Genomic DNA, 25145 nt, shown 5'->3' with positions numbered 1-25145 from the left:
AGTGCTAGAGCGAATGCATCAGAAATAGTAAGAGATGGTAACAGCATATGCAAGAGATCTCAGGTGGTCAGCGAGGTGTCTTGTTGCATCACTAACAATGTGGATCAGCATAGCGTGTACACCCGTCTCCTTTTGTTTTATTTTCTCAGAAACTTACTGTCAACAAAGTTTCATTACTGTAAAATAGAGCTCTTCATCTTGTGAGATAGCTCAGTAAAACTAATTCATTGTTTATGATCAAGAAAGAGAACTATACATTTACATGATAAACCTACGATCCCGCAGAAGATGTGGAAAGCTAAATGTATAATAGTGATTTAAACGGTGTGTGGGGATTTGAGAAAGCTGTTTGTATATGGCAAAGCAGGAGAAATGAATAGAATAAGATGCTGTATGAAAATAATAACTCACCTTTGCTTGATATAGCCTAAAGCCAATGCGCAGACGCTGCTGAAGTTCAGGATTTTTAACTCGGTCCACATATTCTAATGAGGTCACATCAGCATTATTATCCAAAAGAATTTCTGCCACATGCATGTAAGGTCCCCAGTATGTTCCCAATGCTCCTTGGAGTGCATTTCCATGTTCACCTCCCTGGGCATTTACATATGCTCCATGTTTCAGAAGGATGTTGACAATTTGCTCTTGACCACCAGATGATGCTGCTTGGAGTGCATTTCCATATACACCTGCTTGAGCATTTACATTTGCTCCATGTTCTAAAAGAATGTTGACAATTTGCTCTTGACCTTCAGATGATGCAGCTTGGAGTGCATTTCCATATACACCTCCCTGGGCATTTATATCTGCACCATATTTCAGAAGAATGTTGACAATTTGCTCATGATCTTGGAAGGATGCTCCCTGGAGTGCAGATCCATAGCTATCATCCTGGAAATCTACATCTGCACCATTTGCTAGAAGAATGTTGACAATTTGCTCATGACCATGGTATGATGCTGCTTGGAGTGCACTTCCATAATGTCCTCCCTGGGCATTTACATCCACATTATATTTTAAAAGGATGTTAACAATTTGCTCATAACCTCCAGATGATGCAGCTTGGAGTGCATTTCCATATTCACCTCTCTGGTCATTTACATCTGCACCACATTGTAGAAGAATTTTAAAAATTTGCTCATGACCTTGGAAGGATGCTGCTTGGAGTGCATTTCCATAGTAACCTCCCTGAGCATTTACATATGCACCATGTTTTAAAAGAATGTTGACAATTTGCTCATGACCTCCAGATGATGCTGCTTGGAGTGCATTTCTATAAAAACCTCCTTGGACATTTACATCTGCATTATGTTGCAGAAGAATATTAACAATTTGCTCATGACCTCCAGATGATGCTGCTTGGAGTGCATTTCCAAAATAGCCTCCCTGGACATTTACATCTGCACCATGTTTTAGAAGAATATTAATAATTTGTTCATGACCTTGGAAGCATGCTGCTTGGAGTGCAGTTCCATCTTCATACCGGGTGTTTACATTTACACCATATTGCAGGAGGCATGATACTAAAAGCCCAAAGCCATGATTAGATGCAATTAGAAGTGTGTTTTGACATTCTCTTCCATTTATGTCCAGATCAACTCCAGCCTCCAACATATACAGAACCACAGTTTCCAAACCCTCTGAAACTGCCCAATCCAAGCCTGTTTGTTTAACCAAAATATCACAAGTCAGTAGATATACTACAACTGTGGATTCCCTTCTTAATGAAGCACTAGTGCATTGTAAAAGCCGAGCAACAAATGCACAAAACATTTGATCCTTTTCCAGACCTGATAGTATAGCATGTTTAGCCCAAGTGTGCAATGCATATGGTTTCAGGTAATTGAAATGACCAAATTGAACTTCAAGTGTGTCCAATTCCAGAAGGTATGATATCAAGATCTGTGATATGTACATATGGGATGCATGCTCATTCATTTGGAATTTGACATCAACTCGGTTGGAAAGGAGATATTCCTTGACTGAGAAATGAGATAACTTGATGGATCCTGCATAAAATATTACTCAAGTACTTTTACAATTAATAAAGTATTGACTTGCCATTATAATCTTCAATCACAAGTCCTCCACAACGTTGTAGAATGTCTTCTGGGTCCAAATAACTTTTATCCAGGTTTAAAGTACCCTTAAAGCCCAATGGAAAATCAAATAGTATTGTTTCGGCAAGTGCATTAAGTGTCAATGGCTCCTGTGAGAATGCCAGAAACTGGAGGAAGGTTTTGACATCTTCAATATATCTGTCCTCACATTTGTGTAGGATCCGAGCATAAACTTCATCCAGTCCCCATGGAAGATCATTTATTGCCTTATCCAACTCCATCTTGTTTGCACACTTTTTCAAGTTCTCAATTTGTAGAGCAACATAACGAAACCTTGCAACATATTCAATTGACAATGTGTTGTGTGATAAAAAAAGGAAAACATACGAGCCCTCCGCACGGTCCATCAAACCTGATAAGACATGATCCCGAGTCTCTCCATCAAACTTGGTGAATTCCTTGGCCTGAATGTAAGTCTTGATATATTGGCCAATATCCCTATTTGCGGCAGTACTCATATTGACAATGGTGTGATTCAAACGCCCAAATACTGACTGTATGTCGGGTTCTGTACGGCTCGTTATTGCCAAATGAAGATTTTCATTGTTGTCCAAATGTCCGAGTAGGGCTTCCAACCATCCAAGTGTTCTGTCCCGATCTGTACATTCATCTAGAGCATCAAGGACAATGTATACATTGCAGAATTCCTTTAATATTTTTCCAAGAGTGTCCTGAAGCTCATGGTCAAGTGGATGCATGGGGGAGACCTTTTGGTACAGATCACGTATATCCGACGAAATGCCGCTGACGCTTTGATGAGACAACTGTGAGATGAGAGAGCGAATGAGATTCATATGCAGTTGTTGCGCTGTCTGGCCATCTCTTGCATCAAAAAAGAAGTAAGCAAGTGCAACAGATGGTGTCAATTGTTGAATTGCTTTTATGATCTGCCCGCTGAAATGATAAGCAGGATTAGAGCTGAACAGTTACTTTGATAAAAGCAATCACTAACCATAAGATTGTTTTCCCACTTCCCGCTGTAAAGTCGTTAGAAGACAACTTGGTGAAACAAAGTTCTATACCTTTTCCGCAAACCCATATGAACCCCGGCGTTCTTAACCAGAATCCAAATTCTTCTTCCTCAATGAACCACAAACATGTTCCTTCCTCTCGTTTTCCATATGCTTCATTATAATTTTGCGAGGTGTGTACAGGTGCCAGCCAGTTGTCGATTTCCTTGGCTTCATCAAACAGTCTTAGTAGCCTGCAGAGTATATATGTTGGTGTCATACCTAATTGCCTCTGTGCCTCGGCGTCAACCTTATGATCTGCAAAATTGTAATGAGCGCTGATGTTGGAATCAAATAGTGCATAGACAAAACAGACCTATTTTCTCCACCTTTGTGTGCGTGTCTATCTGAACTCTCTGAAAAAGAAGCTTCTGTACGGCTTTGCATTGCTGTTTACACGAGTCCACCCGGCGACCGAGCTCCCCTGGCAGAATCTGCGCCAGGCGCTCTGTAGGTACCAGTCTGAATGAGCATCCCGTTGCCTTCTAAACAATAGGAAAACATACCAGCATAGGACAAGTGAGTGTATTCGTCAATCAGTGATGCAACATCCAGAGACGTCCGACCAATCCTCTCAATTACATCAACCATGCCTGGTAGCATGGGGAGATTTGGAACCTGGTTTGCGGCACCCAGCATTTCTCGAAGCGTGCTGGCCATATCCTGAATAATCTGATCCTGTGTATCGGTCTCCTGCGCTGCCTATCATTGAAGTAAGTATCTGTTATGCAATGAAACATAAGAAAGCGTACGTTATAGATGCTTGATATGACTGTCCAAGAGGCGCTCAAGATGGGATGGGCCTTTGCACCAATGCGTAAGACGGTGTACATTGGTCTTATGGTAAGAGAGATATTGTACCTGTGAAACATTATCCATCAAGGATACGATTCCGCTCAGCACGGGCGCAAGAAGGCAGAACGTCCGCGATGCTGCGCTATCCACGCCATTCAGGCGGGATACATCGCTATCGACCTTTTTCATAAACTCTTCAATTGATCCCACGGGTCCTATAATCCCGGATAATCCAACGTTAATATTTATTCCAACTGAGGTGCCATCTTTTTTCTGTAAGATCTTTGACGATAAGCCTGGGATCACTGGGATCAGTAGCAGCATAAGTACGGGGAGGAATGTACTCGCCATTTTCAAGCAATTCTGTGATTCTACCTTCGAAGCTCCCGACGAAGGAGTCCATCCCCGGCACTTTGACCTTGAAACTTCGATAGAGATCGACTCTGAGATTGGACGATGGGGAGAAATATCTGACGTGCAGTACCGTCAGCTATCAGTTTCAAGTCGCCCGACCCTATGATACTCACATTTGATTGCTTTGGCCCCACTCCCAGCTGAGCCTATCCGACTTTGGTTTCAGTTTTTTGAGTTTCTTCACTTGGTTGTTGTCGACGAAGACCTCCGCAAAGTAAAACGCCCGCTGTTTGGACTCATTGAAAACATCGCCTTGGAATCCGATACCTTATTGATGATTTTGTCAATGAATACAGTTTTTCTGCGGACACCAACGTAAACCTACTAGCTAGATGTGCCCGCAGAAGCAGACGGTTGTCGTTCATGTCACTGGTGGTCCTGAGGGAAGACGGTGAGACGGTGGGAGACTGGGTAATCTGATGTGGCAACGTGGCCTCCTTGCTTTTATACGTGTTATATTTATCACTGTCATTTTGGACAGAAAATCGGAGATACAAGGAACGTGTACAGCATCAAAATTGAATTGCCTTGTTATCCTTCTAGGTTATAGCTACTAACGAGACTAGAAAGACAGAACTATCAAGGTGGCAAAAGAATGTCGCAAGTGAATACATACCTGTTGCGATCTCCACAAACTCATGGAACAGATACTTACGACTAATCTATTGTACGACCCGTACTGTCCAAACTTAGTCAACGCAGCACATTCGCACGACGTGATGCCGAAAGCGATGCGGACACTTGTAATGTGTCACTGGGCATGCTGGTTGATCATGAGGGATGGTAGAAAGGGGGTCTGTCAGCCGCAAAGAGAGATATGATGTTCAAGAAAAGAATGGGGACACGAACGTGTTTGGCTGGGTGGAGGGGTGTTCAGATCCTATACGCACCAATCCGTTGTAGAGAGCAGTCCGCCTGTCCCCGCCTTCCTAAAGCACCATTCCCACTGACGAATGCAACATTGAAGTTTGTGGGGACGCCTGCTTTGTACCATTGCGCTACTGGATCCCCTTGCTACTGTACACGTCGATGACATCAGCTTCAGAAATGCAAATCGATACCGTATTTTTATGTGTATGAGCACACGGTTTACCTATCTTGGTTGGCTCTCACAGGGATCGTGAGCGCAAAGACGCTTATTTAATCCCAAGTCATTTGCCTGTTGGCAGCAATGACGGGTTTTTGAAAGCTGTGGTGTCAGGACTCGGCAGCTGGTTCTGAAAGATGAAATGTCGATCTCAGGGTGGGTGTACGGTGTAGGATCGTGCAGAAGGAGTATGGGTGCACTTACATGGCACTGTGAAGTGATCATTGGGTGGCGAGCGTCGATTCTGACTCAGTAGTCTTTGCTCCTAGGTATCGAGAGTCTAGAATGAGGGATACCGATATGGTGTTACATTCAAGATTCGAGAATGAGGGATAGGGATTTTTGAGGTCGTGAGGGCGTCATCATAGTCGTGGTAATGATCGTATTATGCTCTTAAAAAGCAGCAGAGGGATCCCGGGATACTACAAGATACTGCTCATATAATCCCTATGTGCTGTTACCCAACATTTCTGAGTGCAGTACCTGTATGAAAAAGATCAGAAAAAGATCAGATATACGGAAGTACGCACCAGGTCTGCCGTATGCAAGCCGCCCATCTATACTCGTGTACGCGTTCCATCAATGCGTTGTCAATCTTGAAGCCAAAGAAATCATGATAAGGACGTGTGCTTGGGACCATTGCACGGCCACGATTCCCCTTTTCTGTATACGTCGATGATGGTGGTTTAAGGACGACGCGCAACCATGGAGAAGTGTTTAACCAATCGTGTTAAGCTGCTCCCCCAACACCTGCCGCGTCCGTGAATCCTTCTACTTCTCCTCTGTCCCTCTATTCCCTGCTCAATGCCGACTCCATCGATGTACCTCAATCACAGCGCATAGGGACACGGCGAGAGTCCACTTGATCTACGTTGATGAAGTACTGTGCGTCCATTTGGCCGACTTTAATTAACATGGCCCGCCGATATCTTGCATATGATGCCCAGGGTCTGAACAAAAGATACGGTAAGCCTCCGTCCCGTTGACTGCAAGTAGTGACCGCATCTTGAATCCTCGCTACCACTCTCCACATTCCAGGACCAGTCGACATTGACGGGGGTCAGGGAAATTGTGAGTAATTACTTTACAAAAACCACGAAATTGAGATCAGTGTCCCAGTAATCATTGACCATAAACTCCCCTCGTTCCACCTGCGCTTTGCTATTGCGAGCCGAAAACCTAGATCTCATTGTTCTCATCCTGCAGCTTCAACGGCGCCTTGTGTGTCACCTGGATTCATGGCGAAATCAAGATAACGAATTTGTCCTGTTTCTCACCTAAACCAATTTCATCTCTGGTGGTTGTGAGCAAACCCACCAACATGGTGCTCATTGGGGCTGCTGAGCAACACGGACAAACAGAACGATAAACGTGACTCGAGCTGCTGCCACTCGACTCGGACGCGACCAGTGGACCAGAACTCTTGTGCACTTCCAGGATATGCACGATGAATAAATATCAGGCGAATTCTTGCGAATTTAATAAGCTGCTAGATACTCAGGATCACACACACTACAAAAATCTTGGAACCTGACACATTCAATTGTTTGTATGGCCTCTCCAAGATCAGTGGTATCTGGATGACTGCATTCCCCACAAGATTAAACGCATATGTACATTGCTGGCCTATATACATCTGAATCAATGCATGAGAAAAAACGCAAAGCCCCAGTGAGTTTACCAATGCTATGGGAGAAATAAAGAGAACATAATGTAAAACGGCAAGTTCATTGCGTCAATAGAGTTGTCATCCTTTTATCCATTGTGGTGTGACAATGCTCTACAATTCGTACCAACGTATGTAAGTGCTGCTGGCAATAAGAGTGTGTCACTTGAAATAAGTACTATGACAAAAATGAAAGTGCTTGAAGCACGAAAGCCAAAACAGAGGTCCTACCCGGGCTCGAACCGGGGTTACGGGAATATTTCACACGGTTAGTCAACTGAATCCCTAACCTCCCGTATCTTCAAAATCCCGTGTGATAACCACTACACTATAGAACCACGTAAAAAGGATGGGTTTTGGTTTTAAATAATATGATAGCCTTCATCGCGACGCCAAGCCAGACACTTTGGATCAGAATCTTCACAACATGTATATTTGTTCCACGTCGTCAAAGACCTTCATGCACTGTACAGAGCTTTATATATCGTACCGCCGCTTAACCCAATTCTCAATATTTTGATTGTGTTTGTCGAGGTGGTCCGGATACTTGTCCAAGTAGCTTGTCCGAAAACAGTTTCCCTGTGCTCAGAGGCCCAAATGTGCCTGGAACGCCTGTATAGTGCTCTCGAACTTGCGGATAAAATGCTTCAACTGCTTGGAAGTTTTTATGTCCAAGTTATTGATCAGTAGGGTAGTCTTCGGTGGTGTAAAGCGAATGTCATTGGAAACAAAATGGAAATTGGATGTTATGACCTTGATGCATCGTTGAAGTTGTCGGTAGGTTTCCGTTGATGATTTATGCAACCAACGCTGCGCGGTCCCGCAAGGTGTCATGTTCATTGTCATCTAGGCGTAGACACTTGTCAAACATGTGACAGTCAGCGCTTGATTCCAGTCATAAAGTAGAAGATGAGTACCAAGTCTAAGCTAGTACGTTTCGCTGCTGTGACTCGTCCCAGCCGACCTTGATGTTTCCCCTTAGTGGAAACTGGTACGCCAGCTCGATATCCCATTCCGGCTCGGCGCCACACTCTGCAAGCAGCATGTCGTATCTGTACATCAGCTCAAACAGCTTCTTGAGATATCTCTGCAGACGTGCGTAATCCGAGTGAACGTAAGTTTCCTCAGGTACCCAGCTAGTGCCCCCTTGCAAAACACCACACTCTCGTAAGAACTCTTGATGCGTTACTTGCTGCGCAGGATAGTCCATCGAGCTCGCAATCTCCGAGAGCAGCGAAGAATACTCGGGCTGAATGGTCGTGTATTTTCCGTTCTCCAGAATCCCTGTTGCTTCGGCGGCGTTGAAGAACATGTAAGCGCGAAGTGCAGATTCCTTGACACGCGAGAATCCAAAGTGGTGTCCCCAACTGAGATGGTTGAGTTGAGCAAGAGGGATCGACGGGTGCTGGGCCAGCATCAGCAGTGTAGACATTTCGTTTTCGTGCAGCAGGATCTTGACGGCCTCTGCGAGGTTGGCGTTGCTCGTGCTGTATCCGGCAGCAAACCAAGCCTCGATATTCTGATTACGCTCGTCTAGGTATTGAGGGTATTTTTCCCGTAGCTCATCGGAGAACACCTTTCCTGTGAGCAGAGGTTCGAATGACTCTGGGTATTTTGTCCGCTCTGTCTTTGAGAACGTGCGGATGGCAGTTCCAAACTTGCGAATAAAGTGCTTGAGCGATTTCTCGTCCGGCTTGTGAACGATCAATGAAGTCTTCGGTGATGTGAAGCGCCTGTCGTTGGATACAAAGTGAAAGTTGGACGAGATAATATTCCAGGGAATGTTGTGACCTTGATGCATCATTTGTGGCTCAGAGGTTAGCTGGTTAGAATGATAGATCAGTACCGCTCCCACAGATCAACAACGTGGCATTTCGGAGCCGATATCAATTAAAGGCAATACCCAGCGCTTGATGGCTCGGTTGAGATTACGGTGTGATTATATTCCAGGCTATTGCCTAAATTTGATTTGAGAGTATCTTGTAGAGGTAAATACTCATCAAGAAGTAAGTCCTATATACAGCACCAATCACATAATTTTTAGGCAAGAAAAGGCAATTTAACCCCCGATGAATACAACTGCCATTACTATGAAGTAGCTATTAGCAGAATTGTGGTGGCTTTCTTTGATAGATTCTCCGTTTGTGTCTTGGTACTAGTGGAAAAACTGTAGAGTAATAAAAACGCAATGCTGAGGTTGTGGGCACTGTGGAGCATTATCCATTATTGGCATGTTCGGCCACGACATAGCCTTGCAGTCCGCTAGTAATTTCTGAATACAAAATGTATATGTGATTTGTTTTTATTTGACATATTTCAATGGCCTCCAGCAGTGTTATCAAGTCATATAGGCGGGGTTGTGAGTGTGAACTTGGTCTGTCCCCAATATTTCTTACTGACGCAATACCCACTAAAATCCTCTCCTATTCTTCATCCTCTCCCATAGGATTGACAAAATTTATTACCTTTTTTGAGTTTTGGATACAATTTGGATGGCGCATTTTTAGGTGAACTGCTTCCACTGCTGACACACATTCGTATATTCCAAATATAAATGAATTAGAAACACGTTTTGTGTATGGAAATCGAGTTTTTTGTTGTCATTTTTTAGAGAAATATGGTCCGGAATGTACTTCCGAAGCATATTTCTCTAAAAAGATGCCAATAAAAAGCATATATTCAATCACGTAACGTGTATTTAATTCGTGTTCATTTGACATATACTAATAAGCCCCAGCATTGTTCTACGTATCACTGCTGGCGCCCATTGGTATATGTCAAATGAACACGAATTAACTACACGTTACGTGTTTGACTGTGTGCTTTTTGTTGGCATTTTTCAGAGAAATACGCTTCGGAAGTGTATTCCGGACCATATTTCTCTGAAAATTACAACAAAACCTTGATTTCCATATACAAAACGTGTTTCTAATTCATTTATATCTGGCATATACGAATGGGTGCCAGCAGTGTATCCACTATGATTTCCTGTATATCTGCGGCGCCTCGGCCCGACAGGAACAAGGGGGCGTGTCAGCGTCACGTGAGCGGTGCCTATCTGGCAAAAAGTTTTGGCCCAATTTCAGTCAGTAACGGACGCCGCCTGGACACCGCACAACGCTTACGTCCAATCTCAACGAACAACTTCTCGAAAACTACGAATAGCTCTCTTCAACCTATCGTTACACCCTAAAACTGAAGATATAACGACGACGACGAAAACATGCGTGCATCGGCTTTTTCTAACCTCTTTGCGGTCTACATGACGATGCTCTTCTTTGCTTCGACAGCGTCGGGTTAGCACACTACAGGAAGCAGCTGGGCACTGAACTAATCTGTATTCTTTCAGCCAACTACTTCATTATCGATGAGCCGCACTTGTCAGCGCAGTGGTCGAACGGCGCCACCAATCTCATAACATGGTCGAAGGCCCTACGAGACAACATTCATGGTTTCGATGTGGAGATGGCAAGGCTGAATTCGAATGGGTTGACTTTGGTTGCTCGAAACGGTGAGTGCTCTATGGCACCAATCTTAATCTATCTCTAATGGCTGGACCCTCTAGTTCCAGCATCTCAGGGGAAGCTCAATATCTTCCTACAGGACTTTCCTGCAGGGGACGACTACTTCCTTATTTTCATTAATTCCACGCATGGAGTCATGCACACCACCTCCTCACGGTTTACAATCCTCGACGCCTCTTCTACACCAACAGATACATCCAGACCATCACCCGCAACGGGCATTCCAACTGTCACCCTGAGTGGCTCTCCAAACCCAACACTACCGTTCGCCACAACCTTCCCTGCTATCGCCAGTGGAGCGCGGTTAGACGTGTTGAATATCCCTATCAGCCAGCTCATCATTGTTTCGCTCGGTGTAATTCTCGGTGCAGCGTGGACTCTCGTGCCCCTTTCATAGCACGTTTAATGTGATTTCATTCTACTTCTATCTAATGTGCTCGACGAGCTGCTGTGCGTGGTACGTCCTACAGATGAACTACGCGTAGCTAATTCTTCTTTTCGGGATCAAATGGACACTCATTCTTTTTGTGCCGTTTCGCTCTTTCTTCGGACTATACAACATATACCATATAACCACTATAGACAATTCCCTGTCCTTCGAGGCTGTATATCTTTGCCTCGACAATAATATAAAAAAGTTGAAATTTCGTTATTATCCTGTTCTTCGGGCACATAACACCTTCATGCCTTCCGTTGCGAGCAACAGCGAGCAACCCTCTTCGTAAGCGGAATCACTCTATGCCAGATCGCTCGGGCAACACGTTCCGCCAAGACTCCTTTTCTTCGTCGTTCTGCCGCTTTCTTATTTAAGGGTTCTGATATCCCCATTTGAACTATCAGAATCGCCGCGTCGGCACACTCTGGCGGAAATTGAAATAAATTTGTAATTCGTTATCATTACGGACTAGATAGTTGTATTCAGTCGTGATAATTATTTACGGGAACATGCCAATGAATTGAAGTGTTCAGTACATGCTGAAATCCTACCACCAAGTCCATCGAGAAATTAAAATTCTCGAGTTTTTAAGCGCAAGGATGTTCCACGGCTTCACGGGAGAAGTGTTCGGACATTGAAGTTTGATTCTCAGAACCCGAAATCTAAAAGGGGTCCATCACGTTTTGAATGCTGAACCGTTCATCATCGATCACCAGCGCGCTCAGCCCCTCTGCAAGTCATCTTGGTATTTATATCAAGAAAATCTTTGACGTTCTTGACATGCTTGCCTATTTCTTACCTTGACGACTCGCTGTCAGATGCTTGTGGCAGTGGTCCCCAGAAGATTGGTTTTCCGCTTGGACTAACGCTCGTGCAAAGATACGGTGGCAAGTTGTAACCGCAACCGGGCAAAGGGCAGCGTTGGAATTGTGTGTGGCCGTCACAGAGGGATGAGGGGGAGCTTCCGTGTGTCCGCTCAATGTCCCCCGCCACCGAGTCACGAAGCCACCTCAAAGTACACCTTCGTTTAACTAGAATATGGATGCCGAGGCAATTAGGCCGCTATCAGACATCTGGCATGCTCTGGCCGTCGCTGGCTGTCGAGCTGCCATCGCACTTTACTCGTAACGATTTGCTTTGGGGTATTTTTAATCTTATCTGTGGATGTTATTTTTCCTTTTCGCTGTTGATCGTCCGGATTTTGAGGGCAGTGCTGCCCGTCGTGGAAAGCTATGTTTAGTACTTTATGTACTCCTCAACCTTGTGAATTTTGACCCCCTTAAATTCCTTGATGGACGGAATAAAGTAGTACAGGAAGAGTGGCAGTGTGGTGGTATGTGAGGCGGGACAACCTCGCAGAATTATCACCTAACATTTTTCTGCATTTTTCAATAGTTACATGGTTCAACACAGTCCCTTCTCCTAACCATGATTCACCGAGTCCTCGGCACTCAAAATTGCGTAAATTTATAAGTTTTTTGCGGGATTATTCTATTCACAAACCCCAGAAACCCCTAGGGTTTCTAGGGGTTTCTGAATAGTCCTCAAATCATCATTCTAAGCCCCTGCATGTATGGGACGTTTTACGGTCCGGCCTTGCTGGTCTGCCGTGTTGTGCCGTCGTCGTTGGCTTGTTGATCGTCTTCATGTAAATGTATTCAATTGTTTAATTCCCATACGCTAACGTCTCTAATGCAAGCGATAGTGCCAATAAAACTCAACAAGCCCAGTCAGTGAACTTTCGAGTCGTTGTATGGTTATTTATTCGAAGAGATATCATATTTGATGTTTATGAACACCGATGGAGGGCATCCAGAGCACTATAAGATGCAAGAAATAGTACTAGGGAGTATATTAGTGGTGTTACATACAAATAACTACATTATACAAAGGTTTCTAGGCTTTTAACATGTTCATTTACTGCTTTTTTCATTTTCGAGCGAAGTTGCACCGAGTGGCCACTTGAAACGGCCCGCATGCGAATACAAGCTCCTACTTAATCCGCCGAAGCGGCATTCTGAACATTCATCACAACTTCATCACAACATTCATAACGATTTTATGAATTTTGGGGGTTTTTATGGGGTTTCTAGGGTTTCTAGGGTTTCTGAATAGAATAATTCTCTGTTGCAACTGTGAATGTAAGCAATTTTTCGGATTATTCTATTCAGAAACCCCAGAAACCCCAGAAACCCCAGAAACCCCATAGAAACCCTCAAAATTCATAAAATCGTTATGAATGTTGTGATGAAGGTGTGATGAATGTTCAGAATGCCGCTTCGGCGGATTAAGTAGGAGCTTGTATTCTCATGCGGGCCGTTTCAAGTGGCCACTCGGGTGCGTAGGCGCAACTTCGCTCGAAAATAAAAAAAGCAGTAAAAGAACTACGTAAAAGCCTAGAAACCTCTGTATAATGTATTTTCTTGTACCTAAAACCACTACTATACTCTCTAGTACTCTGGATGCCCTACCTCGGTGTTCATAAACATCAAATATGATATCCCTTTGAATAAATAACCATTGAACGACTCTAAAGCTCATTGAATGGGTTTGTTGAGTTTCATTGGCACTATTGCTTGCACTAGAGACGTTAGCGTACAGAAATTGAACAATTGAATATATTCACATGAAGACGATCAACTATTGACTCAAAGGCGACGACGACGGCACGACACGGCAGACCAGCAAAGCTAGGTCGGACCTTAAACCTCCCATGCATGTTCAAGCAGGGGTTTAGAATGTTGCTTCGAGGACTATTCAGAAACCCCTGGGGTTTCTAGGGGTTTCTAGGGGTTTCTGGGGTTCCTGAATAGAATAATCCCAATTTTTCCTACCAGGACTTGAGGTGGACGCCCCAGTTCATCACGGAGCAGTGTCATATACACGGTAGAAAAAATGCGTTACGGCGAAATAAACATACATCCAGTCAACGCAAAAGGTGGTAAATCTCATCAACGCTTCGATTATGGCTGATTCATTCCATACCTCAATCCGAAGCTTCCCCAGGTATGTACTCTCTCACAAAGCTTAATGCGTCATGGCTGGAATATGAGTGTGGGACCAAAGATAAACACCTCAGCTCTCAATGTACGCATTTAGAACTGTGTACCAATATTTGATTCTAATGGGAAATTACAGTGTATCGGGTTCAAACTGTCCATTCCGTCGGACCCGAACCGAGAGTTAGGGCTATCAGTGACGGTATATCGGAGACCACTTTCTTTGTGTCTTTCACTCTCTTAAGCACTGAAAAGATAGCTTGGATGTGTTTCGTTAGGTTCAAAAATTTTGAGTTTGTGATATTGTGATTTTATCACCGGTACTACGGCACACCGTCAAAATGAAATGTGCATGGCCTTCATGCATGTTGCGCATCTCATGACAGAAATGCGATTTGATGCCGGGTTGGCCCTTGAGCACATGCTCTTGATCAAATTGGGTACCCAAAGACGGAAGATAAATAAACCACAGAACCTTCTGCTGAGTGTTATCAGAGAATGTATAATCATTTCACGCCTCCTATCGAGTAGAACTTTAGGTCACGGATGCGCATGAAGAATGGTTGAATTCTGGAACTTCGATGGTGCGGATTCGCAAGCCACCCAGTTGACTTGCGATTCAATTTCGACTATGGTCATGCTTTAAAGTCGCCTTGGCCAGTTTCTGCTCTTTTCTGTTTGAACCTTACCACGTGAATTCTTCACGATAACCACGTGTACGCAAGTGTTCACCAATAGGCACCAATGCGGTTAAGAAAATCCCAAACGCGGTATAATCGGGATTACTTGTAAACTTTTCGCTCGCCCTGCAACGCCACTAAGCGCCACATACTCCAGACCAAGTAGAAAGGAAGCGTCCCCCATTTCTGATTTGAGGGGAAGCATTCTCCTTGAGGAATCAAGGCAGCATCGCCGAGGGATGTGAGAGCATCTATACCTTACTCAACAGTGTTCAACGAGTCGACGGCGATGAGACGCGTTTGTCTAAAATACACTTGATCACATATCGTATAGGGCTCTTACCCAGTTGGAGAAGGAACTAATAAAATCGGAGACAATTTTTTCCCCACATTTAAGCCACAGAGTACCCTTGCGTGCCCAATCCGTACGCTAGGTTAACTTCTCAGTTCCATCATTCCCACTAATTTTTTGAATATCCCCCACTTTTCCATGTAGAACTTCGGAATAGGAGGAAATACGATGCCATATCTAGAATTATCACAAGAGGCTCACACGCCACTCAGCAAAGTCTGCTTACTGTTCTTGAGGTAGAGCATAGAAGAAAACTGACATTGAAGGATTCGTTCACATTTTTCCACCGGTGCAGCTATGTTTTGAAGTTTTCCAAATTTTGCCAATAGGCGCTCAAAGTTATTATATGCTGAAGATTTTCTTGTCCTGATACAAGATCTAACTATCTCAAGAAGGATAGAAGGAACAGGTTGGTCATCCTCCGTCCTTGATGTTCTTGACCTGGATTTGAAAACAAATGGGGAACATAGATCGCAACTGATTCATACGCCACTGATCCACTCGTTTCCTAAATTTCGGTCAACAAATATTCGTGTTCATATATCATCCTACCAAAGTGTGCAGCTTTAGAATTTTGTTCTTTCTTTTTTCTTATTACGCTTTTGCAAAAAATAAAATCTCCGAGAAGATTTAGGCCCAAAAGTACATTGTGTGCAACCATATGCATGGGTGTGGTTCTTCAAAACTTATTACAGTTTATTTTGTCCGACATTGCTAATGGATCTCACAGAGGCAATATGCTTGTCAAATAGTTAGACTTGTTCAGGCAAAAAAAGTTAAAATACTATCTTTAGTATTACAGACTCGAAAACCATTGGGCAAGATACCTTATTTTGGTATCCACCTCCAACGTCTATCTTTAAGACTAATTTTCAGATTCGTTTCTGCAGAGCAAATTTATCGTTCCTTCGGTTTCCTTCGATCACCATGGTCTTGGCGAGGACCCAGTATCGTCTGATTGCCGATAGATACCATGGCAGGATCCGGACCTGCACCCTCGGCCATCAGAATGCCGAGGCCATTCTTGAAGCTTTGCGCGTCATCATCACTCCGGTCGTTGCTTTGCTTTAGAATACCCCAGAATGTTGAAAGCGGAACGACGAGCGATGTTCTCCTTCCAAATCACCTCAATGTTCATTTGTTTAACTCAAATCAACAGTGCTCTAGAGCTTTACAATGTCCGGTATACAAGGTCCGTACGGGAGCCGATGCTCCATCTGACTCCTTTGGATATGTGAATCAGATACTCGCGTTTACTTCGCGGAACCAAGAGAATCGAAATACCTAACTTATACTTGGCCAGTATGCCTAATCAGGGGATGCCGTGATAAAATGTTAGTAACATGCCCCAACTTTACCATTCTTATATCATCCGCGACTTAGATCCTTCTGACTCCTGAGTGTTTTTTGTTCTGCAATGGTGAGGTTAGGAAGAGTGCATTCTCGCTTTAACTTTCTTGAAGCTTCTTGGGGAACGTGGGTTTCCCTAAATTTCCAATTGATTAACATTTTAAATCGTGTCCAGGAATTTGATAACGCATGCGCTCTATATCTTGATACACTAGATCTACTGATTTCTAGTCGTCCTTACCGAAGGTCGGATATACACCCCGCACACGAACACCACAGTATTGACGGTTTTTCAGGGGCTAGAAAGAAACCGATTCTCTGGTTGCGATCGCCGATTTTTTCAGTGGTCCTCGTTCAAATACTTCATTCCTTTGCATTGCTCAGCCTAGTCCTTGACGTCCCCATTCGCGCTCTTTTCATGGCACAGGCCACTCCCAACGCAGGCGCAGCGGCGTTGCTAGCCCTTGGACCGTTCACTCTTGAGAACACGATTGGCGCTGGATATCTCGGCTGTGTTTTCTCTTCAGTGTACGTTCCGAATCCGCTGAGCAGCGTTCGACAGTTGTTAACCACCCAATTTTGCAACCATAGCCTTTATGGAATCACCCTCGTTTTGGCTTACCTGTACTTCCACAACTATCCAAAGGATTGGAAGTTCCAGAAGATCTCTGTCAGTATTATCTTTATCTATGCTCCCTGCGTATCTGATCTTTGACGGTGGTTAGGTTGCCAGCCTTGTGTAGGAACTCGAAAGCAATCATTCCTGAAGAAACATTGACGAATCTTCATAGGCTGTTTGACACTATCCATCTTGTCATGACAATCCACGGGATATATCATTATGTGATTCTACAGTTTGGGAAGCTTGTGGCGTTGTTGCACGTTGTCTGGTACGTCCTCATTTTGGCCCATTATCACCAAATGCCCTAACACTTCCCAATCATGAAGGAGTCTAAAAGTTCAGATCGTTTTGAATGTAACTAGACTTTTCTTCGGTATATGATGACTAGAAAACTGAATAAATCATTAGGTGGTTATCGTTGTCCTAGTCCAAACGTAAGTCAGCCGCTCCACGCTCTTTGAAATACCACTAATCTGAGGTTTCATTCTTCAAGTCTTTATGTGATAAGAGTATGGAAACGTGAGTTTTCTTCCAACATGTTTGAGTGTTTCGCTGATTCATTCACCCTCCAGTCGGAAGCCATTTCTCGCGCATATGGCCCGTCGCTGTGGTTAGTTCAGATGTAAATCAATGGCTTGCTTGATAAGATAGCTGAACGTGTCTTAACAAGGTTGGCATAATGATTGGAGGCTACGGTACGCTTTATTGCCACATTGCTTCCTCCTGACGAGTGCAACTCACATTCATCTTATGCAGTCGTTGGGCTACGTTAGTTAGACTTCAGTTGGTTTTATTGTGCACTGACAAACTATCACTATCTTTGACAGTGTTAGCTATCTACTCGTGAGTCATTTCGATCCCATCTGTGCAATAGAGCTCATACCCCCTGCAGTTGTAAACTGAAAAGTTGGGTCGACGTCGAAGCTATGGCGGTTAGTTTCTCAAGAATATCTCATCATGCTCGATTTCATTATGTTTCGTAGTGGGTTGTGCGCGCAACATTTTCGACTTCTACGTTTATCGACGCCGTTCTTGCCGTATCAATGTGTTATTACCTGTACAAGAGCAGAAACTCGTTTAGCAGGTGAGCGCTACTGTGCTATGGCCTCGAAGTCTGATTGTTCACACTTTTCAAGTACAAACAATCGAATTTTCAGTATTATTCGATACGTACTGATTTCGGGAACTCTCACATGGTATTATGAAGTCTACATATTGTCCCAAAGATCATGCTTACAGGTTTGCATAGTGCTGCATCAATGGCCTCGCTGTTCACTGTGCGTCTCATTTTGTCTGATGTATATCGCAGCTAAACATATGCCCCTACTAGTATGTAGCAATGCCTGATAACCTTATTTTCCTCGGCGTATCGTTCTTGGTCACCAAATGTAGGCTTCGTTTTTCCACCTTAATGAACAGACGACTGATCAATCTATTTCACAGTGTACACTATAAGTTATATCGCTATGTTCGTTATTTTTCTGCATTCCTTCGAAGAAACCTTCATGGATATCATCCGACGCAGGTTAAATTCTCGAAAATCATCGCAGTCCGGTCACGACTCCTCCTACAGTGTAGGAAGAATTATCACAGGACGTTCCGCTGCGGCACATACAGGTGGTGGTGAAGAAGATAAGATAGGCGAAGTGCGTTATTTTTTAATTCCCTCTTATTCTTCACTTACATTGTAATAGGATTCGCTGGGACTTTCATCTACAAGCTACCGTGCTCGCCTTGATCAAGAGCTTGTAGATCAAAAGATCCGACCCCACACTAGCTCTCAGCCAGAGGTTATTGGTGTACGTTGTTATAATTCTCCGTGATTGTTGAAGACTGACCACTGCCGATTTTTCTCAGATCAAGGTCCACCGCACGGAAGAAAAGAAATTTGACACCGCAGAAAGTAGCTGGAGCCATGTTTGACCAAAGTATAGAGATTACAGCTTCCAATTCCCTTGTTTATTCTGTATATATTTAAAACATAACTTTATTGAAATAAAGTCAAAGAAATTCTACTGAGCTTCTAGGGGGCCTACTATTTACTTTTGGACAGTAGCTACAGGTGCCTTTCCCGAGGTATTCGTTTTCAAAATTTTGTTATTTTCATTGCTGGCTTTGAACCCGATGCTAGGCAGGGAGTATTGTTCTGAATGGTTACAATCTTTCCATGATCTACCATAATATTAGAAAGGGTTTGCCGGCTCTAGTCTTGAATACGATAACATGGTCCACAATATTTCTCAAACCCGTCTGACTGAGTGGTTGGATCCTTTCCCTCGTTTCTGGAGCATCATGTCTGTACCCTACCTTTGGGTGAGATATATCAGATTTTTAACTTGCGCTTCGGGAACATTAGTAATGTATTCTGTTTGCGGTGACCTTTCTACCACGGTTGTCGTTTAACTCCCACAGTTGTAAGATCCTTGATTTCGACCCCTAACCAGCGCCATACATACTTCTCGGTGGCCGGTCTATCCCCTCACACGGTACCGCAGTGTTCGCCCAGAGGAACCCACGATTTCATATCAAAGTCTCGGGAGCTGGGTTTGCCTATCCGGGTACTCCGCTAAAGTACAGACAATCAATTCGACTACTGTACACTGGATTGCATTATTTTTGCAAAAGAAACTTCGAGAACAGAAATGTACAATAATGTTTCCTCTGATGCTGAATTTGTTAGCTTTCGGTTCCAGTGACATTCGGTTTCCAATCTCTTTGTGTACAGTTTCTAAAAGCAATACAGACATTTCCAGTATACGGACTTTCCAGCTCCTTGGATCGCCCTCGCCCTTGATCTGGAGCGATATCACTTTAGCCATTGATTCGTGTGCTATATAATTTACTATCTTGCGTGAGTGTGGTTTCGTACTCACTTTCAAAAAATTCGGAAAATGCCTTGCACGATGACAGTAAACCAGTCATGTACAGAGAAATTAATATCCTCAAAGTGATGTTTGGTCTCTATACTTGTCCGTCTGTTCATTTCTTGCGTAAGGTTCTCGACAACCTTTCACAAGACTTCGATTCTCCCGCTCGTCAATCATTCAGTGAAAATCAGTATTTTTCCCGACATTGATGGCTAATGCATCCGGCTACCAATAGGCTACTGCAACACCGGGAAGAAATTTCCACGACCCTACGGAGCCGTGGCTCAACCACATGATAGCTCTGTTTTAGACTATGATTGAATGAGAACGATCGGTCTCTCTTTCTCTGATCTCTGTTATGTCCGCTAGGACGAGGTATATTATTCTTGTAAGCGTTGTGATAACTAATGGTGGTATAAATGCTCCGATATGTCCAGAAGGCGCCCATATCTTGTTTTGGGCAAGTTCATGGCGTGGCAAGACTAATTATAGCGACATTTATCTTGAAATAATGCTAGAATGTAGGCTTGCGCAGTCACTGCTCCACGAGTTCTTGGAGCTTCGCTGACTACGCGACAGTGGAAAGTATATGCATGGTTGACTGTGAGTTCGCACAATTCATTTCATTGTTTCCTGTTGAGAATTGTGCTGGGAGCAAATGATGGTTGTATTTTGTTATCCTATAGCCAATAGGGAACGTCAGTTAACAAACCAAAATTGTGGATGCGGCTCCGCTTTCATAAATCGTGAGATGAGATTGAAAAGTATAAAAGACGAGCAAAAACCTCGAGAATGATCAGTCTACTCTCATTCTAAAGACTTCATTCCAATGGCTTTCGCTCGCCTTGCAGCTATCATCTCTATTGCCCTTGCCGCCTCACAGGCTGTAAATGCTGCATTGACAAAGCGTGTTACATGCGCCACTGGCCAAGTGACTGCCAATGCTGCCTGCTGCAGTAAGTCCTCAAAACCATTTTATTCATTTGGTGGCTTATTCGACTCCCAGAGCTCTTCCCTATTGTCCAGAAGATCCAAACCGACCTCTTTGACGGAGGCGAATGTGGAGAGGAGGTTTGTGTAATTTATGAAAATTTCAACGGCACCATCTGACCTCCAATGAAAGGCCCACTCTGCTCTTCGTCTCTCGTTCCACGATGCTATTGGATTTTCAATCCACGGTGAGTAGAATTCTGAGTGTCTCATGATAACTAGTCTAATACATACATTGCGATTTAGGTGGAAAGTCAGTGCATCACTACATTCTGACTACTCCGTTTTACTAATCAATCCATCTCAGGGGTGGAGGAGCCGATGGTTCTATCCTGATCTTCAACAGCACCGAACTTGCATTCCGTAAGCTATACCTTAGCTTATTATTGATATTTACTTAATCGTCAATATTCTATAGACGCTAATGGAGGGTAATACGCGCCGATATCATACCATTTCTTTATTCAGAACTAACCCTGTCACCCCCTTCACAGAATTGATGATATCACTGCACGCCAGTTCCCCGTCTTCCAAGAAACCGGCCTCACTGCAGGAGACTTGTGAGTGAAAGCAATTCAAAATATTCAGAACTTCGAACTTACGTTTCCCACTAGCGTCCACCTCGCAGCTGCTATTGGAACTGCTAACTGCCCGGGTGCCCCAAGGCTTCAGTTCATGTTTGGCCGCCCACCACCTCTTGCCCCCGCCCCCGATCTCACTGTCCCAGAGCCCACTGGTATGTCGCTCTTTTCTTAGGAAGGTTGAACTGGATCTAAGTGTCAATGTAGACAGTGTTACTTCTATTCTGGCCAGGTTCGCCGATGCTGGATTCTCTCCAGCTGAGGCTGTTGCCCTTCTTTCCTCCCACACCATTGCTGCTGCAGTAAGTACAGGTTTCTTCTCAGAGTATGTCCTCACTTATTAAAACAACGTTCTTTAGGATGTCGTCGACCCCGTGAGTATGAGACGATGTACTGGATAAATTTGAGACTGATGAATATTGATGACATATAGACCATCCCAGGAACCCCCTTCGACTCGTGAGTGCCCTTTCAATATATCTTGTCAGGAAAGCTAACTGACACCACCTACAGTACTGTCGGCACTTTGTTAGTCACATCATCTTTCTTTTGAATATCCTTATGCTTAACAACTTGATAGCGACACTCAAGTCTTCCTTGAAGTTCTCCTCAAGGGAAGACTTTTCCCAGGGTATGCATCTAAGACTATCTGCAGATTGTTTGATTCTGACCGCTGGGTCTATTTGAAACAGAAACGGAAGCCAGCCTGGTGAAGTCCTCTCTCCTCTTGCCGGTGAGATGCGTCTCCAGAGTGACTTCGCTATCTCCCAAGGTATGTTATGACGTGACACAAATCTAAGCGGAATACTTATGTATGTCTTTAAGACCCTCGAACTGCCTGCCTCTGGCAGGGAATGGTTAGTGAGTATCATCTGGCCTTATATTTTATTCAAAATGCAAAATCTGACCTATTCCGACTCTTAGACAATCAGAACCTAATGATGAACAGCTTCAAGGCAGCTATGGCTAAGCTTCAAGTACTCGGACAAAGGAACTTGATTGACTGCTCTGACGTAAGCTAATGATGGCTACACATAAGAAAATGCTCTTATGATTGGGTTCCAGGTCGTCCCCATTCCCAAGACATTCACCGGCCCCATCAAATTCCCCGCCTCCTTCTCTCGTGCAGACGTACAAGCTGCTGTGAGTCATAACACATGAGAAGGTGTATACACATTCTCATCTCTACTTTCTTAGTGTGCGGCCACCCCCTTCCCAAACAACATCGCCACTGTTGCTGGACCAGCCCCAACAGTCGCCCCTGTGTCAGTGTTTTTGTATCTTATCTCAGTAAACTGCATTCTGACAATTACAAAAATAGTCCCGGATCTTAAAGGCCGATGGCGTCTTTACATAGAATATTCTGACATATTTTTACTGGGTCTATGGTCTTTATCCTTTTTATATCTTGTGTCAAATCTTTCAAATAGAATGGATTTCATGGTTTTTGGCTTTCAAGTCAGTGCATCAGAAAAGTCAGATATTCTCACGGCCTCTGAGAATTCTAAATTATTAATTGAAGCTGATTTGGTGTACTTTTAAGTTAACTACTGCCATTTGTATTATTAAATAGCGAGTTCGCACTAGTTCATCCCTGTAAGCATTCATTGTGAGTTCCTCTGCCCTAACATGCAAGCAACTGCAAAGTTTTACCTTTCGTTATAAAGACTTCATTATTTCAACTTTGAACCCATACACCGGACAGTCAACGGCACGTCAATGGCCAAATGTATGCTTTTGGGCGTCGACGCGTTCTGAGCGCGTTCATTAGTAATTGATTCCACGTGACCCCAAAAGCTCGGACTCGGCGATATGGCTATCCGACACCCCTCATTCGTTCATGACTATGACGCCGTTGGTTATCACGATGACCCAATGATTGCCCAATGATGGCGATTCTACAGACAACACACGCTATATCAATGCATTATACCCAAGCAGTTGGACATGATACAATCTGATAAAATTGGAACTAACAAAACTAATCTATCTGATCGGCGAGACGATGTAAACCCACGAATTTAAAGCACGTTCGTGGTTGGTGGATTGTGCCGACTTTTATTGGGTATGTTCTTGAAAGCTGACAAAAGAACGCAGGAAAGTCTAATTACTGGCCGATCTCGCCATGCGAAGTTGCCACGATCGCCAATAGTGTGGATTCGATCAGCGCTGGATTAGCAAGGTCTTGCTTATTCACCAGGTCAGTGTTTGATATTTGACTACATATAAGCGACCCAAACGCTGCTCTTGATACCCGCAATCGTCAATGCCTGATTGTGAGACTCTGCCTACTTTCAATGCTCTGGACGCTGTGCATAATAGAGGGATAATAATAGCATCGGACGGTGCCGAGTATGAAAGTGAGCAACTTGATTAGATACTCTAACCTAATGACTAACTCTGTCTCTCAACGTCAAAAACACTAGAAATCGCAAAATTTAGTCCAGTAGACGCCACTACAAATCCCTCTCTGGTTTTTGCTGCCGTATCAACTGCAAAATATTCATATCTCATTGATGATGCCGTCACCTACTCCTTGCGTAGCCTCTCGCCCAAGTCTCCGACAGTGGATGAGATAGTTGAATTGGCCTTGGATCATCTGGTACGTTTTATTTCTTTGATCTTCATTTATCCGGATATATCCTCTGTGGAACACATGTATTCACGTAGTCTAACTACCCTATTTAAAGCTTGTTCGCGTTGGCGCCGAAATTTTGTCCATCATTCCAGGTCGTGTCTCCATATCCGTCGATCCTCGACTTGGTTTTTCCTACGCTGGCATTCTATCAAAGTCAAGAGCGCTGATCAAACTCGTTGAAGAACTGCACATTCCTAGAACGCGCATCCTCATAAAAATTCCTGCCACTCCCGAAGGAATTCATGCTGCGCATACCCTCGAATCAGTCGACGGAATACATACCAATCTCACTCTGATTTTCAGCCTAGTACAGGCCATCGCTTGCGCTCAGGCTGGTGTATCAGTGGTTTCTCCGTTCATTGGAAGGGTCAAGGATTGGTGGTCTGCACGCGCCATCGCCGAAGGAAATCCCAGCGGCCTTGACGATCAGCCATTACAAGACCATCCGGGTATTGCACTGGTACGCCGTATCAAGGAAACATACACGCGTTGCGGATACTCAACACAGATAATGGCCGCTGGGTTCCGCAAACCAGAGGAAATCGTCGAATTAAGCCGATACGGAAAGAAAGGAGGCGCCGACCTGGTAACACTTCCCCCGGATTTACTTGAAGGACTTATGAAGTTGGATGGAAACCTTGATCTTAGGAGCGATTCGACTCAACCAACTCCGTTGACGGAGTTGCCAAATCCACCTCCCATATACTTTTCTCCAAATGGACCTACACACGAGGGCGCTATTTTGTTTGAGCGCGATTCGAAGCAGGAGGCGATATCTCTCGACAAAGTACCCGAAGGTCTCGCCAAATTTAGTATCGACGCCGTGAAGTTGGAGACGATGGTACGAGATAGGGTTCAGCAATTTGCCCACGCTCGGTTGCCAGATGTGGTGTCCATTACTTCGGACGTCTTTCAAGAAAGTAGAGGCCGCCTTCCTGGAGATGGCGCAGCAGTATCGAGAAGGAGAAAGAGCGTTTCCGTGAATTAGAGAATAGATTGTGGGTATAAGCGCAT

The 25145-nt window shown here is 44.1% G+C and overlaps 6 protein-coding genes and 1 non-coding gene across 7 annotated transcripts; 4 read left to right on the top strand and 3 right to left on the bottom strand.

Annotated features, from left to right (window-relative positions):
- Positions 1 to 271: 271 nt before the first annotated feature.
- On the bottom strand, positions 272 to 4704 carry JR316_0011104 (uncharacterized protein; the record flags this gene model as incomplete). The annotated part of the gene is made up of 12 exons (XM_047896765.1): positions 272 to 298; positions 412 to 1661; positions 1767 to 1902; positions 2081 to 2393; positions 2448 to 3038; positions 3166 to 3324; positions 3528 to 3615; positions 3637 to 3832; positions 3992 to 4140; positions 4181 to 4368; positions 4453 to 4606; positions 4665 to 4704. 12 exons carry the CDS (start codon positions 4702 to 4704, stop codon positions 272 to 274), a joined length of 3291 nt encoding a protein of 1096 aa, XP_047744810.1.
- A 2610-nt stretch (positions 4705 to 7314) lies between these two features.
- On the bottom strand, positions 7315 to 7430 carry JR316_0011103. The gene has a single exon. It is a non-coding gene; the product is annotated as a tRNA-Gln (tRNA).
- A 584-nt stretch (positions 7431 to 8014) lies between these two features.
- JR316_0011102 (Gramillins biosynthetic cluster protein) lies at positions 8015 to 8893 on the bottom strand (the record flags this gene model as incomplete). The annotated part of the gene is made up of 1 exon (XM_047896764.1): positions 8015 to 8893. One exon carries the CDS (start codon positions 8891 to 8893, stop codon positions 8015 to 8017), a length of 879 nt encoding a protein of 292 aa, XP_047744809.1.
- Positions 8894 to 10315: 1422 nt separating this feature from the next.
- On the top strand, positions 10316 to 11013 carry JR316_0011101 (uncharacterized protein; the record flags this gene model as incomplete). The annotated part of the gene is made up of 3 exons (XM_047896763.1): positions 10316 to 10388; positions 10442 to 10603; positions 10658 to 11013. 3 exons carry the CDS (start codon positions 10316 to 10318, stop codon positions 11011 to 11013), a joined length of 591 nt encoding a protein of 196 aa, XP_047744808.1.
- Positions 11014 to 17591: 6578 nt separating this feature from the next.
- Positions 17592 to 18978, top strand: JR316_0011100 (uncharacterized protein; the record flags this gene model as incomplete). The annotated part of the gene is made up of 10 exons (XM_047896762.1): positions 17592 to 17665; positions 17948 to 17987; positions 18039 to 18139; positions 18192 to 18251; positions 18305 to 18332; positions 18386 to 18443; positions 18499 to 18523; positions 18581 to 18701; positions 18750 to 18854; positions 18913 to 18978. 10 exons carry the CDS (start codon positions 17592 to 17594, stop codon positions 18976 to 18978), a joined length of 678 nt encoding a protein of 225 aa, XP_047744807.1.
- Positions 18979 to 20751: 1773 nt separating this feature from the next.
- On the top strand, positions 20752 to 22827 carry JR316_0011099 (Versatile peroxidase VPL1; the record flags this gene model as incomplete). Its single annotated transcript, XM_047896761.1, has 19 exons — positions 20752 to 20878; positions 20929 to 20993; positions 21046 to 21100; positions 21159 to 21165; positions 21220 to 21275; positions 21331 to 21343; positions 21407 to 21472; positions 21527 to 21648; positions 21701 to 21795; positions 21853 to 21867; positions 21927 to 21952; positions 22007 to 22021; positions 22074 to 22124; positions 22186 to 22265; positions 22319 to 22354; positions 22418 to 22506; positions 22559 to 22636; positions 22691 to 22758; positions 22815 to 22827. The coding sequence occupies 19 exons, from the start codon at positions 20752 to 20754 to the stop codon at positions 22825 to 22827; spliced, it is 1077 nt and encodes a 358-aa protein (XP_047744806.1).
- A 932-nt stretch (positions 22828 to 23759) lies between these two features.
- JR316_0011098 (Transaldolase) lies at positions 23760 to 25119 on the top strand (the record flags this gene model as incomplete). The annotated part of the gene is made up of 3 exons (XM_047896760.1): positions 23760 to 23853; positions 23920 to 24095; positions 24184 to 25119. The coding sequence occupies 3 exons, from the start codon at positions 23760 to 23762 to the stop codon at positions 25117 to 25119; spliced, it is 1206 nt and encodes a 401-aa protein (XP_047744805.1).
- Positions 25120 to 25145: the final 26 nt, after the last annotated feature.

The sequence above is a fragment of the Psilocybe cubensis genome, chromosome 10, assembly GCF_017499595.1.
Source record: "Psilocybe cubensis strain MGC-MH-2018 chromosome 10, whole genome shotgun sequence".
In the NCBI taxonomy this organism is placed as follows: domain Eukaryota; kingdom Fungi; phylum Basidiomycota; class Agaricomycetes; order Agaricales; family Agrocybaceae; genus Psilocybe; species Psilocybe cubensis.
Note: the sequence above shows the minus strand (reverse complement) of the source record. Positions and strands in the feature narration are given on the sequence as shown.